Source organism: Pipra filicauda, unplaced genomic scaffold (assembly GCF_003945595.2).
Source record: "Pipra filicauda isolate LSUMZ 115617 unplaced genomic scaffold, ASM394559v2 scaffold3_size10097308_pilon, whole genome shotgun sequence".
NCBI classification, from domain to species: domain Eukaryota; kingdom Metazoa; phylum Chordata; class Aves; order Passeriformes; family Pipridae; genus Pipra; species Pipra filicauda.
Window position 1 is genome coordinate 2,064,532 of NW_024104532.1, and position 25,926 is coordinate 2,090,457.

Consider the following 25,926-nt stretch of genomic DNA (forward strand, 5'->3'; position numbering starts at 1 on the left):
CTTGGCTGAAGTACAGCAAAACTGGGAAAAGATTTATGGTACAGCTCAATTATCTGAAAGGCACACACTGGCCTTGTGCCAGGAGGAATGGCCATATATTACTAGGACAGCTGGTGGGGGCCCCAGGAAATTTGGCCACTACATGGAACTTTCAATCAATTAAGATTCACTTATTTACGACAACGCTTAGAGGATAAAAGCCCTGGACAAATGCATTACTCAATTTAGGGAAAGAAAATTAGATACACCACTCTCATGTCAAACGAGTGGTGAGTAACCACCCAGCTAATGAATGATGGCACTAGGAAGAACTGATACTCTGAAGAGATGAAGTGGGACAGCTCCCTACTCTTGGTGCTGTTAACCCAGATGACCACAGCTGCATGGCTAAGTATAAAATCAATGTATGAGCCAGTGTGGTATAAAGTTAACAATATTAAATGGGAGGAAGTTTGTGTAGATTTTTATGGGCTGGGTGACCAAACCTCTATAAAACCCCATGAAGGAGCTCTCGTTTTTTGTTGTGAATCAGATACAGCTCATGATCCAGCTTTAACAGAGAAACCCAGCAAGACCAAAGTTCATTGCCCCAGTGCTACTAACTGCTGCTTAATGTTCAATTCCAGCTGTTGTGTGTAGTTGGACACCAGATTTCAAGCAAACAGAATATATGTTAATGTGACCTGTGAAAAATAATTAACTTGATACCAAACACTGTCTCACTGCCCAACACAACATGCTTAGCTACATCTCCACCTGATCCCACAAATTTCTGAAATCAGCACTGGCTCTTAATTGCATCCAAGCACAACTGCAGACACAATCTACAGTAGCCAAAACCGTAAGAGAAGGGGAATGGGGTATCTCTCCTATTGAAATTTAAAAAAGAAAATCTGGGAAAATGCAACTGATTTGGAAAGAGAATTCCAATTGTGGTGGTATCCAGCCAATTTCCCATATAACTGCAGCAGTAATTAGGCCACAGCTTTTATCTCAACAATATGCAACACATCCATATTATACCACACACCCAATCCCTGCATTAGGATTGAATCACAATAGAACTGCACTCTATCCACTAGAACAGAGAATATGGGCCCAACAAAACAGTATCAAATGGCAGACTGTCAGTGTTGATGCGTGTGTTGTAGGAGAACAACAGGGAGTTATTTGTGAAAGCGAAACCATCAAAGCTCAAGACATTTGTTTTGACATGGAACAAAATGTCTGTCACTTGAAATACATTTTGAAGAAACCCCTGAAACTGTACTTGTATATGCTGGAAAAGGATTTGCTCGTGTAAGAACTCTGCAGTCTTATGTTTGTAAATAACAGCACTTCAGGGACAAATAATCACTCAATTATTTCCAACTCTAATAACACAGTAGGATGCAATTTTAATTATTCAGCTCCTATTATTTCCTATCAATGGTTACAGTGCAATTATACATAAGCTGAAGATTTATTACTTGCCCCCATTGGAATGAATCCTTCATTGGTGAGGAAGCTCCTAAGCACAATGACCTGTATCAACTATTAGAAAGTGTATGAAACAATGGACAAAAAACTCTAATCACCATTCATTGCGATGCAGAAGAGATGCATCATGTCATGAAAAGAGGGAAGAAGAAGGGAGAACACCAATGCTGGGAAACTCTCTTTGGGCAGTCACCAAGAGCAACAGGAATCTATAATCAGATGCTCCATCTAGTAGTGACCTGGATTGCTCTGATTATATTGTGCCTGTTGCTTGTAACAACATATGTGAGACTAAGGGTCATAGTTAAAGGTCCTGAAAGACTTCATAAGTTCCTTTTGACATTTTAGCAGGAATGCTTAACAAAAGCAATGGGAGGACTGTTGTAAATTAGGATTAGTTGGCTGAATTCTTTCAACTGTATTCTTTTGGATGAGCAGTTTTGCTCAGCATGAGTTAGCTAAAGTTGCTGGAGTCTTAGGCCACAAGCTGCAAACTCCCACCTACAAAAGTCAAACTTATCTTGAATTTCTGCTCACTTACACGAAGGGACGCCCTGAGACCACTGGGAACTGGAAGATAAGGAAGCCACGACTACCAGCAGAACCTGCAACCCAGCCAGATAAAAGCAGCTAACACCCACCTGGAGACAGAGTCCTACAGGGAACAAAAAGACCCAAACCAAAACCCACCACTGGGTCAAGAGGTGTGTACAAAGCACATGAAGAGTGTGTGAAGAAGGGGTGGATAGATTGTAAGGGTACAAAGGCCCAGGGATTTGTGTGTTCTGGGTCCCTGGCTGGAGGCACCCAGCTCAAGCTGTTCCTATTACTGTGTCACTGAATTATTAAACTAATTTTTCCTGGAATTGGAGACTCTGCTGTGGGAAACCTGGGGCAAAGAAATTTCTCTAACAAGGATTTTGGTTTTTTAAAGCTGACATCTCTTTCTTCCATAAACAGATGGTATGTTATTTCCACCCAAATTGCCAGGTTAACATGCTACATACAAACCTAGCATCATCTCTGATGCTTCAAGTATTCACAAATACTAGCTAATCCATCTTTACACATCAAGGTAATTCTCAGTTCTGCAGGCAAGGAAACAAACATTTAAGAAATGAAGTCACTTGTCAAGGTCACATAGACCTGGAAGTCTGAAGTTAGAGTTTAACTATAAAATTCAGATGATCTTATTCCCAGACTTGCAGATGAACTGCAAGCTATTTCTGGGGTGGAAAAAAAGCACTAAGAATTCTTTCAACAGCTCAGAATTTCCAGGACACTGCAGAGTCACAAGTGCCAGCTGATTCTGGTCTTGTTCTATAATTTGCACTAACCAAACTGGCCTCAGGATGAGACCTCTTCATCGGTCTTAAATAGCATCCCAACTGGTAGTGCATGCAAGCAAGTCTCTGCAAGTTTTCAGCTCTAAGCAGAACTGCCAACAAAAAACATGAAGGAACAGTTTGCACATGTAACTACTGCATGTTTGTTATGATCAGGCTGCTAAATAGAAACACCAGTTGGAATTGGATAGTTTTGGCAATAAAAGGACGGGCTCCACCAACAGATTTGTCTGTTACATTTTACTATTTTCAATACGAAAACTAACGGGATTCAAAAATTCTTTTGTAAAGCTATTGCAAGTGCCATTCCCCACATATGATTCTCTGATTATACAAAGGCTGCTGCAGAGAATCCCTGGCACTGTGCTTCCTTGCAAACCAAATCAGCCTGATGTCTAGGGAATGGGTAAGCTCACTCAAAAGTGTTAGCAACTACCTTTGCTTTGCAAAATACCACGGGAATACTGCTGGACTATTAATTAAATATATTTTTTGTGCCAGTTGATGCAAGATTTAATTAAAGTCTTTATTAACTCACTCCGGAAGCATCAAATAGAGAAAGCTTACTATGAACACACCGAACAGTCCAAACAATAGTTATCAAACATGTTACAATGATGCCTGTGAAGTCCCAAACCTCACAAAGCAACAGAGGTGAGAATTCCTATTACATAGAAACACAAACAAAAAGGATATTAAAAGCAAACAGTGCTATCTATCCCTTCAAGTATCAACCAAATGCATATCATTTCCCTTTCTTATAAAACATTTAAAGATCCAGAATGGCATATAATATACCTCTCTAGCTGTAAATATTCTGGACCAAAGCCTGACGGGCATTTGTTACTAGCTTCATTTTTATTTCAACACAAGTTCTCAAATAATGTTTAGTTTGCTTTTTCTAATAAGTAAGCCTTCAACCCTATAAGAAACAGCCACAAACTCCAACTATAATAACTCAGGACTCCCCTGAGGATGATAAAAATCCCTCTTTCCTTCCTACTGAGGCAATAAGAGGCCATAATTTCTCTCTTGGACACTCATCGTTTCAGGAAATCATTAACTGTAACTCTGACAGCCGCAACAGTGACAAGTCAAGTTGCCACAAAACCTTCATTAACAGTCCCCTGAACTGCAACATACGAAACAAGAGACATTCCAACAAATGCTTCGGAACAATAATTTTGATGTAGAAATAACAAAACTATCACTTCCCTTAAATCAATTGAAAGCACATTTTAAATGTTTCCCATCGGCAGGCACCAAACTAAGTCAGGCTCAAGACTATATTTTCAAAACTTCCCTGACAAAGCCTTTAATGTGATGGCACTTGCTCTGGTTCCAATCAGACATCGTGAGAGTTTACATTGGCTTTCAACAGATCTAGCTGTGGCCAAAGAAAGATGGTTCACTTTGTCTTGTTTGATGCAGAGTTCCCCAGCCTCTCGCTCTGCATTTTAGATCCCAAACACCTGTCTGTTAAAATATATTGCACAAAGACAAATTTAAGAATAAATCCCACTATTACTCTGCTTTTACCATCTTCCAGATCCCTATTTGCTCTCCAGGTGCCAGGGAACTACAAGTAACATCCTGTCTGCTTTGTAAAACTCCCCAGTGCTGAAAGCATGTTAGCTGAGCCATTGAGAAACTCAGATTATTGTATCAGAGGCCACATTTAGTCTTGTGGTAAGTGCTTTCTTTCCTCGGACTAGTGGACATTATACTCAAAATTCCTGGTGTATTTTCAATGACTTAAAAGAACTACTTGACTGCATATTTAGTTCCACAAACTTTTCCAACACAAAGAACAACAAGATATATTTAGGCACTGGACATAGAAAAACGGCCTCCACAAAACCATTTATAGAAGATACTAACAAAATAACAGTTAGTTTTCTAATTCCCAAACCAAGCTAACAAAATGAATCCATTTATTCTTACCTGGAAATTTGGTGCCCAGCATAAAGCAGCAGTGCAGTCAAAAAGTACAGGTAAAGCTGAACCAGGTGTTGCCTTGGTAAAGTTAGCAGCACAACACTTAAGATGTAACCTGCAACAAAAAGTAGACATTGATATTTTAAAAAATACTATCTAACCCCAATTTTCCTAAAATATGAACTAACGCTCAAAACTATTCAGATCTCTAACACCTTTGTTTTCATTTGGCTTAAATTTCACTTACCTACATTTTCCTCTCATCAAAACACAAAGCACACAAAATACCTTCCCCTTTTTCCTTCTCTCTCCATGACCAGAAACAGCTTTACCAGCTTCTGTAAGATCACATCTACATGTCAAGAAGGGGACTTGATCCACAGTATTTTAACATGACAATGAACATAACCTGTACAACAAAGAGAAAACAGGCCTAGGTCTCCACCTTCTTCCAAGTGAAAGCAACTTTCAGTGTAGCCTATCCAATCATAAAATTCAGTCCATTGATGTAAAATATCCTTTTCCTCAAACACAGGACACACAGAACACTTTTTCATGCTGATTAGCATGACACATTTTAATTCTTCCACTCTATGGCTTGCAGACTCTTTGCACGTCCATAATTTGAGATGGGGACACACGGCCTGTACCTCATACATCACTGCTGCATAAATCAAGGACAAGAATTGGCACAGGCTAGGATTGCAGGCATTTATACCAGCAGTTCCTGCACTTCTTGTTAGCATTTAGTGAGACTGGGGAAAAACACATGATGTGGATACAGCTTTACTCTGACCATGGCTGCTCAGTAGACTCTCCAACAAGCAGAACACTGATTTTTTTATCATGCCTGCTCTCATTTGGATACTCAAAGCAGTACTTTGAAGTCCACTTCCTTACTGGATGGTACATGTCCACACTCTTCTCTTTCCCAGACAGGCTGCAGGTCAAAACCCCAGCACATGGTGCCTTTACTAATCTTTATTTCCGAGCTCTCCATCACAATGCAGTGCCCTCATGCTGCGTCTGAAGGTCAACTCAAGTGCCTGGCACTGAAATCCATTTAGGAAAACAACCCAGCAACAGCCAAGAACTCCCCTGAAGCTAAGAACAGAATGCTATAGAAGAACTCACCCTGACCCTTACAGCTACACTAGTCATGTTACATTTACAGTTTCATCCATCTATGCAGCAACATGAGGCACAGTCTTTTTTCCTGAATTAATTTATACCTTCAGCTTTTTAAATAATGCAACTCTAGATTAAGCACTCATGAGCAGTGACATAACCAGCTACTATAAAGCAGCTTGGGAACACAGCATGTTCGAATATTTGAAAAAGATACTATGTCAGAGTCAGTATTTATGCAGAAGTACTTGAAGGCTGCTTAGTACCTGCCATGTTCAATAAGCCACCTCTGTAAAATTCTACCAACAGTTTGGTCTTCAAAAAAGTATCTCGCAAGATGCTCCTAGAAAAGGCATCAGGCCCACAGGATGCCAAGAAGAGATCAATTCAGGTAAGACAGATGACAGGAGTGACGATAAGACAGACAAAGTCTATTTACTAACCTTTTTTAAACACCAATATATAATTTATGTACTTAACATTAAAGATAATTTTTCGAGTACCTTCATGAAGTGGATATGACAAGTTGCACATTTGTCTGAGGATGTGCCTTTTCAAAAGTTGAAATAATTGATAGTTTCTTTTATTACAATGAATTATCATACAAGTCACTAGTTTCTGTACAGTATCACTTTGACCAGAGGGCTGGAGCACCTCTCCTTTGGAGACAGGCTGAGACAGCTGGGGCTGTTCAGCCTGGAGAACAGAAGGCTCTGGGAAGGCCTCACTGTAGCCTTTCAGCATTTAAAGGGGGATTATAAGAAAGATGGGGACAGACTTTACAATAGAACCAGTAGTGATAAGACCAGGAGTATTGGTTCTAAACTAAAAAAGGGTCGATTTAGATGAGATACAAGAAAGAACTTGAGTGTGGTGAAACACTGGAACAAGCTGACCAGAAAGGTTGTGGATGCCCCACACCTAGAAATATTCAAGGTCAAGCTGGAGGGGTTCTGAGCAAGCTGATCAGCTGCAAATGTCCCCGCACTCATTGCAAGGGTGTTGAACCTTTAAAGGTCCCTCCCAACCCAAACCATTCTATGGTTGTATAATTTTTATTTTAAGCTTTTTTAAGGGGGCTTGAAATATAGCACTACAGGTTTCCTTCTAGCAACCGTTTTATACAGAGCAGATGTTCTACATCATCCATTTTCTTAGCAAACACCTGTATTTTGTGGAATTCCCGTTCTTTGTTCAGCACTTTTCATCTACCAAATATACAAATGACAAGAGCAGGAACTCCTCAGCAGTCTCCATGAAGACATTTAACAAGCCTGCACCACACCACAGCCTCATGAGCTGGATCCAGCACCTCTCACACCATCCCCTGACATTCTTCCACCTCATCTCTGCTGCATTCACCCCCTTCCCTCGATTCCTTACTGAGGGACAATTCTCCCTGCGAAACAACCCACAGCCATTTATCATTCCAGCACGTGAGTCAAATCTCTCTAAACCTTTCCTTCTCACTGTAGCCCATGACTCACCTTCAGGTGAAGAACTAAGTGGAGTTTATTATGCAGTCTTTTATTCTTCAATTATTCTATAAATAGTCTTAGAACACCTGTTTACTGTATCTGTATTTAAGTTCTGCCATTTTCTTTACCTTATTCTATCACATGAAAGTCTGCTTCTTGGCCACATGATGATGTATCTGAGTGATGGCAGGATCATTTCTGTAAGACATTTTAGAGGGCAGCAACTGCACTCTAACACAGACAAGTTAGATGAAAGGATTTTAGAGGTCACTGAAGTTCATTCTTCTCTACATGATCACAACTTTAACCAAAATAGTTAGGATCCTTCAGAATAGACTGAAGGAGTGAAAAAAAAAAAAAAAAAAAAAAAAAAAAAAGATAAAGTCTAAATACAAATCAGAAGATGAGAAGACAACAGTCACTGTGCCTTCTAACCAGCTTCCAGACAGCACAGATGCTCATAACACTGTGCAGGGAAGCAGCACAAGACAACCAAGGTTACTGCAGAAGCCTGAGCAATGAACTCTACCACTCACAAGTTTGGGCCAGAATTTAAATGTTCCCTTTGAAGCAGCCATTTGGTCTAATTGTTAGATTTTGAAGAGAGGGAGAGCAATAGACATTTGCAGTAGTCCCCATTCACTCTTATTTACAATTCCCTCTTGTGCCTTGATAAGAGGGAGATTTCAACACACTTCACACTGCAATATTTGCATTTTTACTGCAGAGGCCCTATTCCCAAAGTGGTACCAACCTCATTTTTATCGACAACGCCTCTGCCAAAAAAAAAGGCAAATAATTCATTACCAAACCAACTCATTGCAGAAGAAAAGGAAGACAAGCTCAAATTCAGCAATATTCTATTCCCTTTGTTCTCACCCAGACAAATGATGTAATTAGTGTATGGCGTAAACAAGATTCCACTTCAAAAAAAAAAAAAAAGACCAGGAAATGAAATTTCTCACAGCAGCTTTCTCATCCACCTCCTCTGTCAGAAGAAATCCTGATGCTGAGAATGTATATCCCTTTGGAGAGAGTCCCCCCACACAAGGATTTACAGATTGAGAAACAGTCATTTTGCTGGGCAGCCTTTAGACATGGGTTAAAAGTAACTAAAGCTCACTTCCATCCAAAGCTTTCTGAGCTCTGTGTCTGCAATGAGCACTCTGTTCCCTCGATTTAGGCTGTGCTATTTTTGCCCTTGGGACTTGGTGTATTGTCTCTTTTAACTCACCGAGTACATCTCTGCTTCAGGGTAAGCAGCAAGCTCAGAGAAGCACAGTTCCTGCCTCAGTAAAGAAATGGGTTTAACACATGTTAAAAAAAGAAAAAAGACAAGACAGAATAATCTCTTTCCTGAATACAGTCATAGTGCCCTGGTGCCAGGGCACCAAGAAAGAGACTTACACCTTTAGGCTTCCAGCTCTAAGGAGCACTACAGAAGACATACTCAGCCAACCTTAAAAATACACAGATCTCCCACTCAGTTCCTATTCAGAAGCACGAGAGAACTTCTACTGCCTCTTGTGAAAGATGGTGCAGATTTAGGCCCCACCAGAGAAAATAAACTGTGAAAATAATACTAAGCAGAAAAGCAAAGTTAAACCTTGCTGGACAAGAATGCATGCATTAACTGGCTCACAACCTCATTTACGACTTGTTGATTCAGCTCAATGAAAACCTCTGGCTGTGCAATGTTCATTGTTACTGTGAGCAGCAGCTCACACGTTGCCTTTCAGCAATCTCCCTCCATTTGTGCACCACCAAGGTGTTTCCCAGCTTCTCTCACCTAAATTACCTCTTTGCCGACTCAGGAGTCTGAGGTTTATTGACTGCACACAGCAGAGGCTTCTGGAGCATGATCAAAGTCGCAACTCATCCTCTTTATTAAACACTTTAGTGCTCATTTGCATGATTACAGATCCCTTGCGTCCACTTCACATGATTACTCAAAAGTTTCCTGCACATTTAGTCTAAAAATGAGAACTTTGCACATCAAAGAGTTTATAACATTTCTTAATAAAACCACGCCAACTCTTGCAGTGCCAGAAAGTAAGAGCACAATTAACTGGAAAAGAATTTGGGGGGCCCTAGCTTCCCACTTGCTCATATCCTGTGAGGATAAAGGGTCCATCTTATCATGACTTGCACAGTCATGCTGCTGTGAAGCAGCAAATCTTGAGCCACAGACAGCACCACAACATCCATCTCTCCTGGCTCAACACAGGATCAGTGCACTGCTGAGTTAGTCACTTCATTTCAGCCAAATCCTTCACTGTCCCCATTTCAGTTTATTCAGATTGGCCACAACATGAAAGTACCACGACACACTTCTGAAAGTGTGGAGCTGGCAGAAGTATTATAACAACAGCCAGCACCTTTATTTCCAGAGTGCCTAATTCTCAGGATAATCAATCACCAAACTGGTTACACTACAATTTACACAGAGATTTAATAAACTGTCAATGTCCACATCATCTGTCTCAAGAGTGGATAATGTTTAAAAGATACACTTTAGACCTTGGGGTAGTTAAATACATGATGCACAAGTTACCAGGAAGATTCTGTGGCCCCTTCCCTGGAGACCCAAGCTCAAGCCCAGAAGGAACCCCAACAGCCACTTATTTTTAAATCACATAAAATGGGAGACAAAAAGCTCTTGTACATCCTCAATTTGTATTAATCATCATTTGAAGGGTAACTCAGACTGGGGTCTTCTGAATTGACTGGGACACCTGTGCTGTCCTTCTGAGAGGGAGAGTCGTTCATCTGCTCTGTTACAGAAGGCAACGTCCTACGGACCCTCTGCCACCACACAGAGACACCCCTCCTGCATCAGAGGTGACTCCAACACTTGGCTCATGCAAAATCTGCCCCTCAAATCAACCCAGAAGCCAAGCCATTGAGAGAGCGCGACACAAAACCCCCTTGGGCTTGAGCAGCCACCAAAGCACCAGAAGTGCCACCACCAAGGGCAGCTTTCACCCAGCCTGTGTCACTACTGCTACCTGAGTGCCTGTTCCAGGCAGCCACACGTGTTGCAGGCTTTAGGACGTATTGCATTTTTGGGGAGCGATGTTTTCGCTTGACAGTGCCAAGGCACACCTCTTCCTCACCCTCCCACTCAGCCAAAGCTCCTGAACAAATGTTATTCACTGCAATAAGTGCTCTACTTGAAACTAATGTGGCAAATACTTTGCCCTTCAGAAAATGATGGAAAATTAGTTCTAAACTGAGAAAGCACACAAGGAAATTAGTATTTACTCAGTCATGGCACAGTACAACTGTAAACAGAGATCAGAAATCCTGTTATCAACATCTGCACATCTCAGTGAAAATAATGCCAACAAAACAATTTACTCATTACAGGGGTACTGCCAAAAACAGCTGTTTCTTGAATTTTTAAATGCATAACAGATTGGGCACTCAAAGTATAAATAATCCAAGAACTGAGTTCCTTACAGAGATTTGCAGTATTATCTGACCAAGTAAAATAGACTTTTGGTTCTAGTTCTGCCATATGATTCAGAGGCTGTTTCTACAAGACAACATAGCTAATGATTAGAGCTCTGGGACTAACAGCAAGCATGGAGATCTTCCAGGGAAGTGGAAAAGAACACAGAAGTGGAACCATAAAAATATAAAAAGCCACAATGTATTCTAAATCACTAGGACAAACTGCCATGCTGTCATGAGGCTGGTACTCAGAGCCAAAAATTTTAAGCATCTCCTTTCAAGAAGACTGCTAGTGGCTTCCTTTTATTTTAAATAAGAAGTGATGTGGGTTGCCAAAAAGAAATACCAGCTTTATATAGAAAAGTTACCTGAAAGTATACACATGCTGAGAAAGCTGCTTAGTAAATGCCTACAGCACTAAGGGAACAGTACTGGAATCGGCAGCCTCGAGTTGGAAAATGAAAAAAGGATGTGTTGGATTTTGAGCACAGCACACTCTGCCTCCTTCTGTGTCCACCAACTGCAGCATGAACTGCATTTTATCCAAAAAGAAAATGAGAGGACATAAGTAATTATTTTAAGAAATGAAGACCAAGTCCACGTCATAAAATTGCATTTGGTTAAAAATAGCTACAGTTTAAAATAAAATAGTAACACTCAGAAAATAGTTCTACTACCCATTTATCTAAATGGTGTTGGCAGGAGAGAGACAGAAGACATGGGACAGCAAACCCAGAGATGCTGAACCTGAGCAGCACCTCATCTTTGTATGCATTAACTGCATTTACACATTTACTCATATCCTCTTCTCACGTTTTAGGAAATTTGTTTCTGTAATGAACCAGCTTCTTTCTTCTCACACTGAAGCTTCACTTGGCACCTCTTACTGTGTTTGTACCAAGGTACCATATCTTTCCTCTTAGAAGGGAACACAAGAAAGCAATGCAAACAAAAGATCTTCTACTTAAAGCACAAGAGCTTAAAGAACAGCGAGCAGACCAAAGTGTGCAGTCAGCAAACACCCAAGGCAGGAAGTTGAGGAGGTTCTCCTCCCTCAAGCCCCTTGGTAAAGGCAGCATTCAGAACAAGGAGCTCACACCTAGCAAGTGATGTGACCAGCAGATTAAGGTATTAACCACACAGTTCAAGAAACTGATTACAAACAGGGTTGTGACAGATGTCACACCTTCCACCTATTCCAAATATTTAAATAGTTTCCTTACCTTTTTTTTCCCCTGAGAGTTTTTTTTTTTTGCCACGACAAATACAGTTTGGGATAGAAAACTTCTCTATTTTTACTCTTAAGTAAGAAAAACCCTGTATTTAGTGCAGTTCTGTGTCCCTAGCATGACAGTGACATAAATTCCAAGTCTGACTAATTACAGGTTAAGCTCATGACTCTTCTTTTTCCATCCAGCTCAGAGTATTTACCAGTTAGCACAAACAGTATCGCTTTGCCCTTCACAGGAGGAAATTATGTGGTTTCAACTGTTTCCACTTTCTTCATCAAAGGAATAAAAAAAGAAGTATCTGTTTTCTCAGAGCTACTCTACAGCACAGAAGAAAACACAGAAACAGTGTCAGTCTACCCTACATAGAGGTTTGAGATAAAAGCCATTTTTGTTAGCACAGATCTTTCATGAACAACAGGCTACTTTAAATTTATACAAAATTATTTCAACAAAATCTTAGTGAAACCACATTATACCTACAACAGTTGTGGTCAAAAAAATTGGTTTGCTTTTTAAGCTTCTTTCGCCCCGATCTGTGTATGAGGTAACAGACAGAATATCAACTGTCAGAATTATATCTGGTTATACCGCCCAACTGCACACGTTATCACACTCTACTCCTCAGCCCGTCTGGATGGGTTACCAAAACAACTAAATAGGATGACTTGGAGTACTTGGGAGAGAGTCCTGGGACTGTAGTGTCATTGACCAGACACTCCTGAACACTCCAGGAAGAACTACAGAATGCTCACAGATAATATTTGAAAATAAGGCAAATAATTCAGGTTTTTTTCAATAGTCTTAGAAGAAAAGAGAAAAATATATGTGCATGTACACATTTTAGTGTATTTAAACAGGCCAGGTTTTAGAACCAAACCTTCCATGTCACTCCTTTCAGAGGGCAAAAGAATTTTTCCTATTTTAAATATAATTTCTGACTGTATAGCACCCGTACGTGCACGTAAATTTTGGCTGCAATCCCATTTTAACCAATTCTTGCCTGTTTTTACAGATAGCCAGTAGAAATAGCAAACTAAAAGCAATTTCATTCAAAGCATCTCTAGTAATTTTAAATTAAGTTTTCAATGTCGTCTGGCAAGTCTTCCGTAAGATGTACCAAAAATATTTCCAGAACTGGGTTTGATCAACCAAGTTTTAAGTTTGAGGCAACCCTGTGACCAACAAGCACAAATTTCCATGTACGTAGAACAAAAATTTTTCTGCCAGAGACATTCCAAAATTGTTTAAATAAGTTTGATATTTGTCTTTTTAAACAGACTTAAACCTAGGAAAGTTTTCACAAGTGAAAAACAATTTTCATGGTAATTCTATAAGGTAATTCATATGCAGGAAAACAGTATTATAAAATAAAACAACAGAACACAAACTTTATCCACCAGTGCACATTGAAGACTAACGCAGGCCTTTCACACCTGCCTAAACAGTAACCACAGTGCCATCTGACAAAGTTCATAAACAAAATTACTTTGCAATTAATCTTACATTCACCAATTCTAACCAGAACTTTATCTCTTCTGTTTGCATTGCTTTGCTTTATGCATCTTTAGTTACATTTCATGCAGCTGAACTTGCTGTTGAGCAGTTATCAGGACTGAATATTTTCCTCCACTAAAGCAGATAAGGGCTGTTTCGTGGAAAGATATGAAAGGGAAAAGTTGTTTCAAAGAACAAATTGCATCCTACAGGCTTTTATTATACTCCCAGTAGTGTTAACTGGAATGTGAATAACACTGTAAAATACATCACTTCATTTAATGCATTAAAACGGAAAAGATACTCCTGTAACCCCCAGTTCTGAGCAAGCTTCCAACTCTGCCTCCTTAGTTCCAGGAAAAGGTTCACTATATCAAGATTGGTAGAGTTTATTAATTTTTATAGCTCTCTAATCAAATTGTTCCTTGTGCATCTGCTTGAGATAGATGCACCCAATTTCCTCAGCTGCTGGAAGGACTTCTACGAGACAGTATCTTACACTGCCTATATGGGAAATTCAGTGATTGTTTGATATTGCAAAGCTGCCACAGCTTTTGCTGATACTGTGTTTCCTAACTGCAAATATGAACAGAGGATTTTTTTCCTAAATAAAACAGATTAGCATGTTGAAACACATCGACAGTAAATTGTTATTTAAATTATACAGTGGCAGTTAATTTTCCCCAACGTATCTTCAAAGAAGCTTAATTCCCCAAACTAGTGGAAAAGTACTTTGTTTTCCTTACAAATCCAATTTATATATTTTGATATGTCATTTTAATTAATGTTATACTGTAAACTGAAGCAACTAAATTTATATAAAATGTCATGTAGGCATGCAAATTGATTTAGCCCTGACTTACCCTGACAAAGCTTATAAAAAAAAAACCAAAAAAACCACCAACCAAGGGATTGAAACAAATCAATTTTATTTGAAAAGTACCAGCAAAGTTTTGTCACTAAAAGCTGTCTGAAAATCTTTTAAAACAGGCAACTCTTTTGACAATTTAGAAGCTCTTCTTGCTCAGCAACTACCAGGTAGAAAAGTACAGATACTCAGTATCATAAAAGCAAAAGTAAAAGAACTGCTGAGTGATTGTGCACCAGCACAAAAGCATTCCTTGTATGAGAAGCAAAATAAGAATCCACTGATTTAGTACTAAAATAGCATTTAGGTAAGAAATACTTTGGTAACAATACTCACCCTCTCTGTAGCACTTTCTGCTGGTGTATCTCAACGTACTTCAGTGAGGGCAAGATTATCAAATGACTGTAAAGATGGGCTACGTGACAGCTGGAAATTACCCACTGACATCTTGAAAACCTACTGCACAACTGCTGGTTCTGTATTAGAATCTGATCTGAGAAACTGATTCCTCAAAGGTACATGTGCTTATACAAGTGCATGGGAAAGCCAGCTGTAGTTACATGTCACCTGGTCCTGTGTCACATTCCAGCACCAAAGATGTCCTCTCCCATAGACACAGGAAAAGGGCACAGGACTGTGACACCAACTTTTAGCACTGCAAGTACATTGTAATCCCAGCACAAGTATAGTGCAGTCATAACAAAGAAAGCTGCACATATTTTTAATGCAGTAAATAATTTGCAGACATTTAATAGATTAAAAAAAAGAGAAGTCATATGCACAACACTTGTGCAGTCAGGATTGAAATCAGGACATGCTACTTCAAAAACCCACAGTTCTCTAACTACTTAACTAGAGTGTGTTTCCTTTAGCTGATTGCAGGGCACCTTTATCCTCCAAACTCATCTACAAGGAAGAAACACTGCAGAGTGGGAAGATTATATGCTATCCATTTCTCTCCAAGCCAGGCAGTGTTCAAGCAGATGCTCACTGACTATCAACCTCAACAGCCTGAATCCAATCTCTAATTAACCCCATGTGCAGATGAATCACACTCTCACCTGGAGAGCAGGTCCCAGAACATCAATCCTTTCATCTCCTAAAAACACACATTTAGCATTCCAGAGCTAGACTTTCAGGCCAAGGTTCAAACCTCAGCTGCCTGAGCTGAGTTAATAATTTTATCCATTTATCTGCAACACAAGGACTTGCTACCTACTCGAATCCACTCACAGCACACAGATGGCTCATAAGGTTGAAAACTGAAATGACAGATCTGTGCAGCAGATGAAAGCTAAATGTCTGGTGCTGTGGTTAGTCCAAACCAGGCCACCTTTTCCCTAGTCCCTTGTTTAATGCCAGTAATGTTATAATACTTCTTGTCTGCACAGCATGTCACAGCAGCTTCCTCATCAGTCAGACACAGGCCAAAGTCACCGTGCTATTCTTTCAGGGCCTCAGCTGTGTTTCCAAACACCAGATTTACTCTATTTATGTGTCAAGGCTAAATAGCAGAGTTCAGTAGAAAACCCTGGACAGGATTTCTTTATTGCTAACATAAACTGTTCCTTAGGCAGAACTGTAATGAATATATTAGCATTGTTATCAATACATTAGCATGCTATTACCAAATTCTTAAAATTCTTTTATTAAGGAAAAGGGTATTTAGTACAGTGGTGTTTTCTCTTTAATAGATGTATACTTACCCACATAATGCATATTAAGGGCCAAGTACTTGTACTGGAAGAGAGGGTTGTTGTGCAGGCTACTTCTTTGGATCTGCTGGAAGAATGAGCTGACATCCCATCTGTACAAGACATCCAACAGCATGATGCTCGGGACCCTCAGGGCCACGTTTAATACTGCCTCCAACTTCTCCTTTGCAGCCATTCTCCTCCCTTTCTGTGAATTGGCAGCAGACTGTAAATAGCACAAGAGAGAGAAGAGTAATCAGATCAATCCCACTGTACAAACAGCCATTAGGCTTTGTGATAGTATGAATGGGGCTTCCTGTGTGGCCACAAACGACTGAATGAATCAACTGAGTTAAACTCAAATCCAAACAGGACAGCTTCTATTTTTGCTATATAAAGGTCAATTTGCTAGCAGTTTTTCCACAGTGATACTGTAAAATGGGGGAGAGGGCAGATTAATGACATGAAAGTGGTCCAAGGGTGTGCACTAAACAAACCTTCGTTCTTATTTGCACTAATGTAGCATCCAAGAGCTCAGCCAAAAGGCCCCAATGTACTCGATACTACATAAACATTAACATGATCAGCACTAAACTGCAAATACTCTGTAAGCTTTAGAAATCAAACACTTGTGTCCATTTACTTTAGCACTATTTCTGTGCCTCTGAAATTAAAAAATCACTGATTAAAAGAGTCCTTAAAACATTTTAGATTCATTTCCTCAATGTAAATTGAAATAATTGTCCAATACCTCAGTTTTTAAAAAAATCATTTACAGCCTTCATTAACCTCTACGAATTTATCTGTGGAATCTGAGGGCTGTGTGTTTGGAGATTAGCACCAATAATGCAACTTTTCTACTCATTTTAATGTAATTCACCACAAGGAATCATACAAACAAAAGACCATATTCCTCTCACTCCCAAATACTAGAAGGTAATTAATTTTGGAGTTTGTCATCAGATAAGATGGATGGTGCAAAACAGTGAAGGGCACTTTTCTTTTTAAAACAGAAACAAATGCTAGTCCACAACAGCACCTAAAAGTCAACAAAAGAAGAGCAAAAGGATCCATTTCCACATCCTGTCACCTAAGACTAACAGCAGTTCCTAAACGAAATATGCTGGTTTTACCATACACCACCTGCCCATCCCAGGAACATGATTCACCCCAGGCTGAGTTTGTGAGCACCAGTAACAGACACAATATTAGAGAAGCACAGTTGAAGTGTTCAAGGCCAAGGTGGGGATGACCCAGCAAAGTTTTATCCACAAGAAGCCATTCAAAGGAAAATCACCTGCAGCACAATCAACACCCCGATGAGGTTCAGATTTAAAAAAAGGCTCCCAACCCAATTATTAGGGGGCCAATTGGAAAAAAAGTGCATCCTGACCAAAGAAACAGAAAAATCTGCACTTGAACTGCACTTTAATTTAAATAAAGTTTTACAGGACTTTTTTCATATTGTCCCTGTGTAACCTATAAAAGTTTTTGCAGTTGTGCAAGTTTTACACCTCAACTCAACATGGAAGTATAGCATTAAGTGAAACCATGCAAATATACAGGAACAAAAAAACCAACCCCACTCACACACACACAATCCTCATGTGAGGTTTTATTTGTGTTATCATGTCCTAGGCACTACCACAAACTGCTTATGTGCACACGTTCAGCCACATTCACACCTGTCAAGGCACGAGGACATAAAATTAATTCAGCTCAAGAAGTCAGGACAGATCAAAACTGAGATATGGCTCAATAAACCTCAGCTTGCAGGGCTGCTGTTGCCACTGTCTAGCCCTCAGTCTGACTTTTCAAGTTATGTAAATGCTGACACTTTTTACAGAGCTCTTGCAACAGCTCTACAAACCCCAAGGGCAGCACATCCTTCCCCTCGCACAGGAAGCGTCTTCTCACTACATGGGGCACCCCACACACCACCAGCATTTCACAATGCTGCTCAAAACATGCTGAAAGGTTTGCCAGAAGACTACAAATATTTAGAATGAACAATCAAAACTATCACCCAAGCAGCTACCTCAGAATCCAAGCATTCAGCATTTCATGCCAATAAAAGATGGGAGTTTAAAGGGATGGTATTGTACAAACAAAATTGGGAGTTACACAGATTATACAAAGAGTTACAAGAAATATCAGGGCACACAGCTTAAATAATTCATATGAGAATATTTTAAAATGTCTTGGAATTTTTCAGATTTTCTATTTTGCCAAGCCCGTAAATTTAATTAAAACTTTGAAATTAAGCTGTCTTCTGGTTTTTTGCTGGAATCCTTTTCCAAGTAGATCAGGACAAGGGTGGGCAGGGACTGACTGACAGGTTTTCACTCTGTCACAAAAATACCCATGTAAAGTGACAATAAGCACCTGATTCCAAATGACATTCTCAAAACTGTCAAACCTTTTCCAGTCATCAACAACAACCAAACATGTAGGACAAGAAGGAAATTTTCACTTGTTTTCACTTTCCTAATTACTCTAAAACCAGAATCCCACGGACAACTTCTCTTAATACTGAAAGTTAACCGAGGGTTAGCACGTTCAAATTAAGCTGAATAATTCTACCTCCAAAGCTCTTACACACAAACTCAGGGAACTAAAAAGTGCAGCATTTAGATTATCTAAGAAAACAATCTAAATTTCAAATGCTGTTAAAACAAAAGCAAAACAAACTTTGAAAACCACATCATGTCACAAGGGATGGACTGCGAGGGGCAGCCACTGCAGCTCCACAGCATCTTCTGTCACTGACTGACAAACCATCCAATACTAATAAGAAACCCTTTAAAATGAACTCCACTAGAAATGTGGATGTGTTAAATAAAGCCTCAGTTGTAATGGCTGCCAAGTTCTAACAGAATGTAATACAGGCAAGCAACAACGTCCATTGCTCTAAGCTCATTATATTGTAAAGAGCTCTCACAATACATTATTTTGATTGGTGTAAAAACAAACAAAAAAACCGACCAAACATTAAACCTCTAAAACCCTCAGATAAATGATGATGACATGAGTTGCTGGATGTTCAGAGGTTAAGGAAAAAAAAATAGGTCACTTGTTGTACAAAGACAAAAAATGGACTTGGAAGTAACTTGTGTTTCAAAATTTTTTTCCCATGATTTCAAACATCTCCCTGTTCCAAATCAGAAGAAAGAGAACAGTCTTAGGAAAGATTGTCATGGTTTAACCCCAGCCAGCAGCTAATACCACACAGCCACTCACTCACCATCACCTCTCCCAGTGGGATGGAGAGGCTAATCAGGAAAAAGGGTAAAACCCTTGGACTGAGATGAGAACAGCATAATAATTAAAATAAAATAAAATAATGATGATGGTAACAACTGTAATGAAAGGGAGACAACAAACAAAAACAAACAACCAACCACCAAAACAAACATAAACAAAACTAGATAAACAAACAAAAACACAACTAAAAAAGAGTGGAATAAAGCCCAAGAGAAACAAGTGATGCACAATACCATTGCTCACCACCCACTGACTGATGCCCAGCCTGTCCCTGAGCAGCCATCGGTGGCTCCCAGCCCATTCCCCCCAGTTTATATGCTGGACACGATGTTCTATGGTATGGAATATCCCTTTGGCCAGTTCCTCCCAGCTTCTTGCACACCTGGTCACTGTCAGAGCACAGGAAACTGAGGAGTCCTTGATTTATAGTGAGCACTGCTTGGCACCAAAGAACCATCAGTGTGTTCTCAATGTAGTTCTCATATTAAATCCAAAGCTCAGCACTGCACCAGCCACTAGGAAGAAACTCAATCACAGCCAAAACCAGGACCAAGAACTTCAGACTTCACACCTTAAGTTGTGCTGTTTGACCAAAACAAGCTTTTAAAAATTTCCCATCAAAACTGTTTGGTCATTTTTGTTTTCTAACAAGGATTTTTCAAAAGTCCCTCCCTCACCTGACACACCCATTTTGTCAAAAGCATATTCCTGGTTAGCTTTAAAGAAAACAGTAGAATTAGCAAAAACCAATTTAAAAAAAAAAAAAAAGGACTATCCTTAGTCTGTCCCAGCTCATTCTATCAGCAGAAGAGATCACCTTGAGTGTGCTCACATGACACGTACCCCCTCAAAGATAACACATATTTTCCCTTTGACAGAATTTTCTTTCTGAAGTTTTGTCATGACATAAAATTTCAGCTGAAGCTGTGAATTCTGCCACTTAAACCAGTGTAGCTGTTGTTTCTGCAGCAACATAAATATAAATCTATCACATCACAGGCAGAAAATACACCCTGGTAAAAAGCAGTACATGAGGCCACAGAAAACCTGCATCCATTTATCCAAGCAGGTATAAAATTACATCAACAGAGCAGAGTTTCTGCATTTAGGAAAGCATTAATCATGAAGTTAATTAAGAGTTACAGAAATACGCTGGAATATCTGCAAATTTAAGAGTTATTCTAATGCTATTGCCATCAAAAATCACCATAGAAAGAGACAGTAATTCCAGACAAGATCAGAACTTCAAAACCAAACTTGTTCCTGCAACGTTCAGCCTCACATCTGTGAACAAGATGCTCATTCTCCTACCATATTACAACCTAAAACACTTGGCAAGATTGGCTAAAAACCAAAAGAGACAATTTCAACTTCTGTTTCTCACATCTATGAAATTTTAGTTACTTTTTATATGTCTCTGTTGACAAGCTGACTTTGGTCTGTAGTCTAGTTTCCACTTTGGATTATTTTTCAGTAATACATTCTGGAACCAAAAATATCACCAGGAAAAGCTTTTGTTTTCCTGTCAGGTAAACTTTGCTAGACAGACTTTGAAGAGGAAAAAAAAAATAAACCCAACACAAAATCTACAACTCGTACCTGTAGCTAAGGAAGAGTTCAGTGTAAGAGCACAAATACTAAAATTAGACCCACAGTTGAGTGGTACCCATTCACTCCCCAGAACCACTCCTTCTTTATGCTGTCCTGGTCTGGGGAGCAAAAAGAATTTGAAGTTCAGAAAAAAGCCATTCTTCAGAGACATAGATCTTTATGTCATCATTTTGGGAGGGAGAAAAAAAGAGGAGCAAATGGAAGGAACAGGACGAAAAGGCTTGTCAGATATGCACTCAGAAAAGAATTTCCCTGTGTGAGTCTGCAGAAGAAAAACCCCAAACCTAGAACTCAGAGTATGTGAGTCACCAATCCATCAAAAGAGCTGTTTCCCATGCAGATAGAGGCAAAGAAGGAAAAGACGTCTTGCTCCCATACAATTCAAACTGGCTAACAAGGACAGCACTTGAAAATTTCTGCTGAGAAGGCCAGATCCAGCGAGATACCAAGTGTACTAATAAAGCAGTGAAACACCGCAGACGTGCACAGCAACACTGGCATTGGCAGCCAGTCACCGCTTCCAATAATATTCAGGTCTTGCAGATCACTACAACAGTTCAGTCATTTCAAATAATAACCAGAGAGTATTTAGCCTTCAATTTAAAGGTTTAGAAAGAGTTGGTCAGCAAACAGACAGCTTGATCTTGCTATGTAAGCAGTTAACAAGAACAAACAAATTTTTTTTTCTCTCTTTTTGTTTCCCATCTGGTCTGACAACACAGATTGCTATAGAGCTGCTGCAGTGGTGTAACTGGAGAACTGGTATTTCTACCTAGAAAACACAGTAATTCCTACATTCCTACTCACTCAAGACTCATTCAGTTGTGAACTGGGGCACAGCTAAGGTTAACCATTCCAAACAAATACAGAACATATTTTGCAAAAACCAAATATTACTGCGAAACAAATTAGGTCAACCTCTTATCTGTTCATAGGAACTTCAGTGAACATGCATTCATGTTAAAGGCATACTGAAAAAGGACAAAAACAACGAGAGAAGAGAAGGTTAACTGCAGAGAATAATAAAATAATCTATATTTCCAACTTTCATTAAATCTAGCAAGTTTCATATGAGCGAGAAGAAAACCAGTTCAGGAAAATGAAGATACATATCATAGAGCTGTGAAATTTTCCTCAAAGATTTATTTCTCGAGTACATTTATACACTATGAACAGTTTCAGCCCACTCTCAATTATACAGCAAATGCATTATATTATTTATGGGCAGCCTGTAAAACATCCTGTGTCTTTTAGTTTTCATAATGAGCAGGTAAGACCAGGGAGCTGAACTCGGGGACTAACATGTGTTAACAAAGATTAACAGATCCACCAGTTATGCAGCAAAATCCTTCTGTGGATTCCTACAGGATCCGCACTCTGCCTGCGTATGTTCAGTTCAAATCCAGTCACACTAAGAGGGGCTGCCTGATTTTAAGATTGTAGTTTAGTTAGGCACCTGAAAGACAGGAGTCTAATTCATTAAAATTAAACTATAATTAATAATATCTTTAATTAAAGTCTTCAGAAGAAAATCTAGATTGAATCAACAAACTAAACCGCTCTGAGGTCCTTCTTGGCTCTTGCCAGTCCAAGGTTTGGTTTATTAACTAGTTATTCAGCATTTTTTTTTACCATCACAGCCGTGTTTGCAAGCCCACACCTACCAGCCTGCCTAACCACATTTGTATCAGCACATTCTGAGAAAATCTGGGCAGCAATCCCAAAGCGCCTCTGCAGAGGAGAGAATACCCAGAGGACCTGCACACTGAGCACTAACGACAGCCCGGGATGATGCAGTCTGTGACATCCCACCTCGGAGAGCTGGATCACAGGATAACCAGACACACAAGTAAAGCTGCCATACCCCATCAGCCTCACAAAAAACCCTGCAACTCAAATGTGTTACCAGGACGAAGTTACATGGCTGGATGAAATATATTTCATCTTCCACAGTTTCTCAGACAGTTTTTAGCCATTTCAGCTACAGACCCAGCCTATGTTTAGAATCTGCAATGCCAATAACTAGTTACCTGACTGGTAAGAAGTTAAAACATAAAATAAGACTTTCAAGATTTCTCTAGGTCCACACTGATAAAGTTTCCATTGCTGCTGCTGCCTTATCTGTTTAAGTCATGTAAATAAAGAGCATCAGCTTCCAGGCCTGTGAAATAGGCAGCTTAGCTTCCTGCAGCACCAGGCTCATGTAACAGAAATACCAAACAAATGGTGAAAATATCTAGAAAAGTTCCTTTTAAAACATGTTCAAACTCAAGACATGCAACCAAAGAATTCTTCCAGAGAAACTCCACGAGACTAAGTACCCACTTCTGAGTGTTCCTCCCAAGTACACGACTAATTACAGAGCAGCAGGGCCTCTCTGCAATGAGAGGAGATGCTGTAAGGGCAGGGAAACAGGCTCAGGTGTCTGAATCACACTGAAGGAGCTGGACCTGGATATGCACTTAAAAAGCATAACTACGGTGAACTGTCCAGTCTAACCACATCAAACACTGCCAGGTGCATTTGGAGCTAAAAATGGATTCAGAAGAGTAAACCACCACCCAGGTTCCAGAGGACGGGAAGAGAAGCCATCTGCACGTCTGTGTGAAGAGGAGGAAACCGACCCAAGTTTAGCAAACAGCTCAAAGAATGTTTTTTCGAGTGCAACATGAAACACAAGGCAGGCTTATACAGTTTTCCAGGACACACCCATTCGTTCAGATCTCACTGGCATGATGTGCCTTTCTGCATCTGCACCACGGACTCCAGCTGCTGAACTGGAGTGAGATACTGATCTCTTTCCATCACCTCCAAAGGAAGGAATTCCCCAGTACTTCTTCCAACACTTTGCTCAGTTCATATCTCCACCAGAATCAAGCTCTAACATCAGAAGCTCTTCATAAGACTGATACAAACAAGGTGAATCCTGTGCTTTGGACAAGCAGCACTTTTATATCACTCTGTAAGATTTCTGATGATCCTTCCACATAATGGTGGTCACAAAGACAACCATTTCCTAACGATAATGAGTTTATGAATTAATTGAATCCTTTAGTGATATTACAACTCAAAAACTAGAGCTGATTACCACAGTTATTAAAGCTAATTAGAAAAAAAAAAGATACAGTTTCTCATGCACAGGCAGCTTGTATTTAAGATAACTGGCAAAACTAAGCCAAGGTTACAGATAAACCGAAGTTACCGGATGCAATAGCTTAACAGCTCCCACCTTAACACAGTATTTTTTTAATATTTAAATCTATCTTCATTGACCTACAAACAAAAGTGATCAAAGAGTAATTATTTCCTTCTTCTCCTCCCACATTTGATCTCTACGGACACACTACACAGACAAAAACCCCTAACTGAAATACACGTAAAAGCATCCAAGTCTGAAACACAAGTTAACAGAAACTCTTTTATTAAAAGCTGCATAAGAAATGAATACCGCAACACCTACAGACTTCAAAAAAAAGTATACTGAATGAGATCACAAATGGCTAATATTTATGAGTCAAACATGTTACACAAATCTCGTTTTTCTTTGGTAAATAAGTGGCATCGTATGCCTCCAGTATCTAATATTCTCTCTGGTTTGCTGATACTTGCGTGCATTACACAAAAAACATTAACATTTTTTTCCACTTTATTCTCTGAACCACGTTATTTATGCACCAGGTCCCACACACACACCCCCAAAAAGACAGCACAACCAGAAGATAAGAATCCCTCTAAGAGCTCCATCTGTCACAAGTGTACTTGGTACACGGAACTACTCGAGCACGGAAGAAAAATGAGAATTCTCATCACAAACCTTATTTTAAAAGGCTACAGAAGGTCTCAAAAAACCGACTGACATGACACAAGTAGGAAAGATGGAAAAAGCCCTGTTCTCCACGCCACGGGCAGGCTGCTCCTTACATAAGCATGACCATATGCTCCAGGGCCCGTCTCCAGGAGGGGTGCCCGGCTCCGCTCCGTGTCTCACCCGTGACAGCGCACGGACTGGGGGATGCACAGCCGGCCGAGGGGACCGGAGGGAAAACACAGACCCCACGGAGGGTGGGGAGCACGGAGCCCCCCGGCCAAGGCAGCACCTCGGTCAGGGCGGCAGGAGCCCGCAGCTCATCCCCGGGGCCCGCACAGGCAGGCAGCGAATCCCGAGACCCTCCCGCCCCGCTCCCCAGCCGGAGAGTTCTCTCCTGCCCGGCGCAACTCCCGCGCTCACCGCCGGCGCCGCGGGCGGCCCCGCGCATCCTCCCGGCCCCGCTGAACTCCAGTAACCCCGGCGGCTCCCGGCGCCGGCGGAGGAGGGGAGCGGGGAGGGGAAGGGGGGGATGGAGGGCGGGGAGAGGAAAGGGGGGGGCTGCGCACGGGGAAGGCCGGGGAGCCCCGACACGGGCACGGACAAGCAGGGGCGCGGAGGGGCCGCGGGAGCGGCGGGCGCGCGCGGGAATCACCTGAGCCCGCGGGGTCGCCGCCGCCTCCTCCTCCTCTTCCACCCCCTCCTCTTGCTCCCGCTCCCCGGTGTCTCCGCGCTTCTCACGCCGACGGCGGCGGCGGCTCGTCGGTGCCCGGCGGCAGAGCGGCTCCTCGAGGCACCATGGCCGCGCCGCGCCGCCTCAGGGCGCCGCCGACACCGCGCGGCCCCGCGCACGGGCGGCCATGGCCCCGCTCGCCTGCGCGCGCGCGCCGCCCCGCTCCGCGCATGCGCGGGCCCCGCCCCACCCGCGGAGCGGCCCCTCCGCCCCCGCCCGGAGCCGGGCACGGGAAGGGGGTTTTGGGTGGAAAGCACCGGGAATTCGGCTGGGGAGGTGACGCTCCCTGCCGGCTAGAGGGGTGTGGCACTAACGCTCTTCGCCCGCCCCCACGAAATAGCAGAAGTTGAGGTTTGGGTTCGGTTTGGGGTTCTCCCGGGACGCGTGGACTCGCCAGGGC

The 25,926-nt window shown here is 41.1% G+C and overlaps 1 protein-coding gene across 2 annotated transcripts in view; it reads right to left on the bottom strand.

Moving 5' to 3' along the window:
- The window catches only part of RNF145 (ring finger protein 145), a 48,347-nt gene extending 22,690 nt beyond the window's left edge, over positions 1-25,657 (bottom strand). The window contains exons 1-3 of one of the 2 annotated variants that reach the window (XM_027718657.2): positions 25,449-25,657; positions 16,126-16,339; positions 4,770-4,878 (exon numbers count right to left, since the gene is read on the bottom strand). In XM_027718657.2, coding sequence (XP_027574458.1) covers positions 4,770-4,878; positions 16,126-16,309 — 293 coding nt within the window. In that variant the 5' untranslated portion in view covers positions 16,310-16,339; positions 25,449-25,657. Of the gene's footprint in view, positions 1-4,769; positions 4,879-16,125; positions 16,340-25,216; positions 25,236-25,448 lie in introns of those variants that run through there. The other variant, XM_027718658.2, reaches the window with a different exon arrangement.
- Positions 25,658-25,926: the final 269 nt, after the last annotated feature.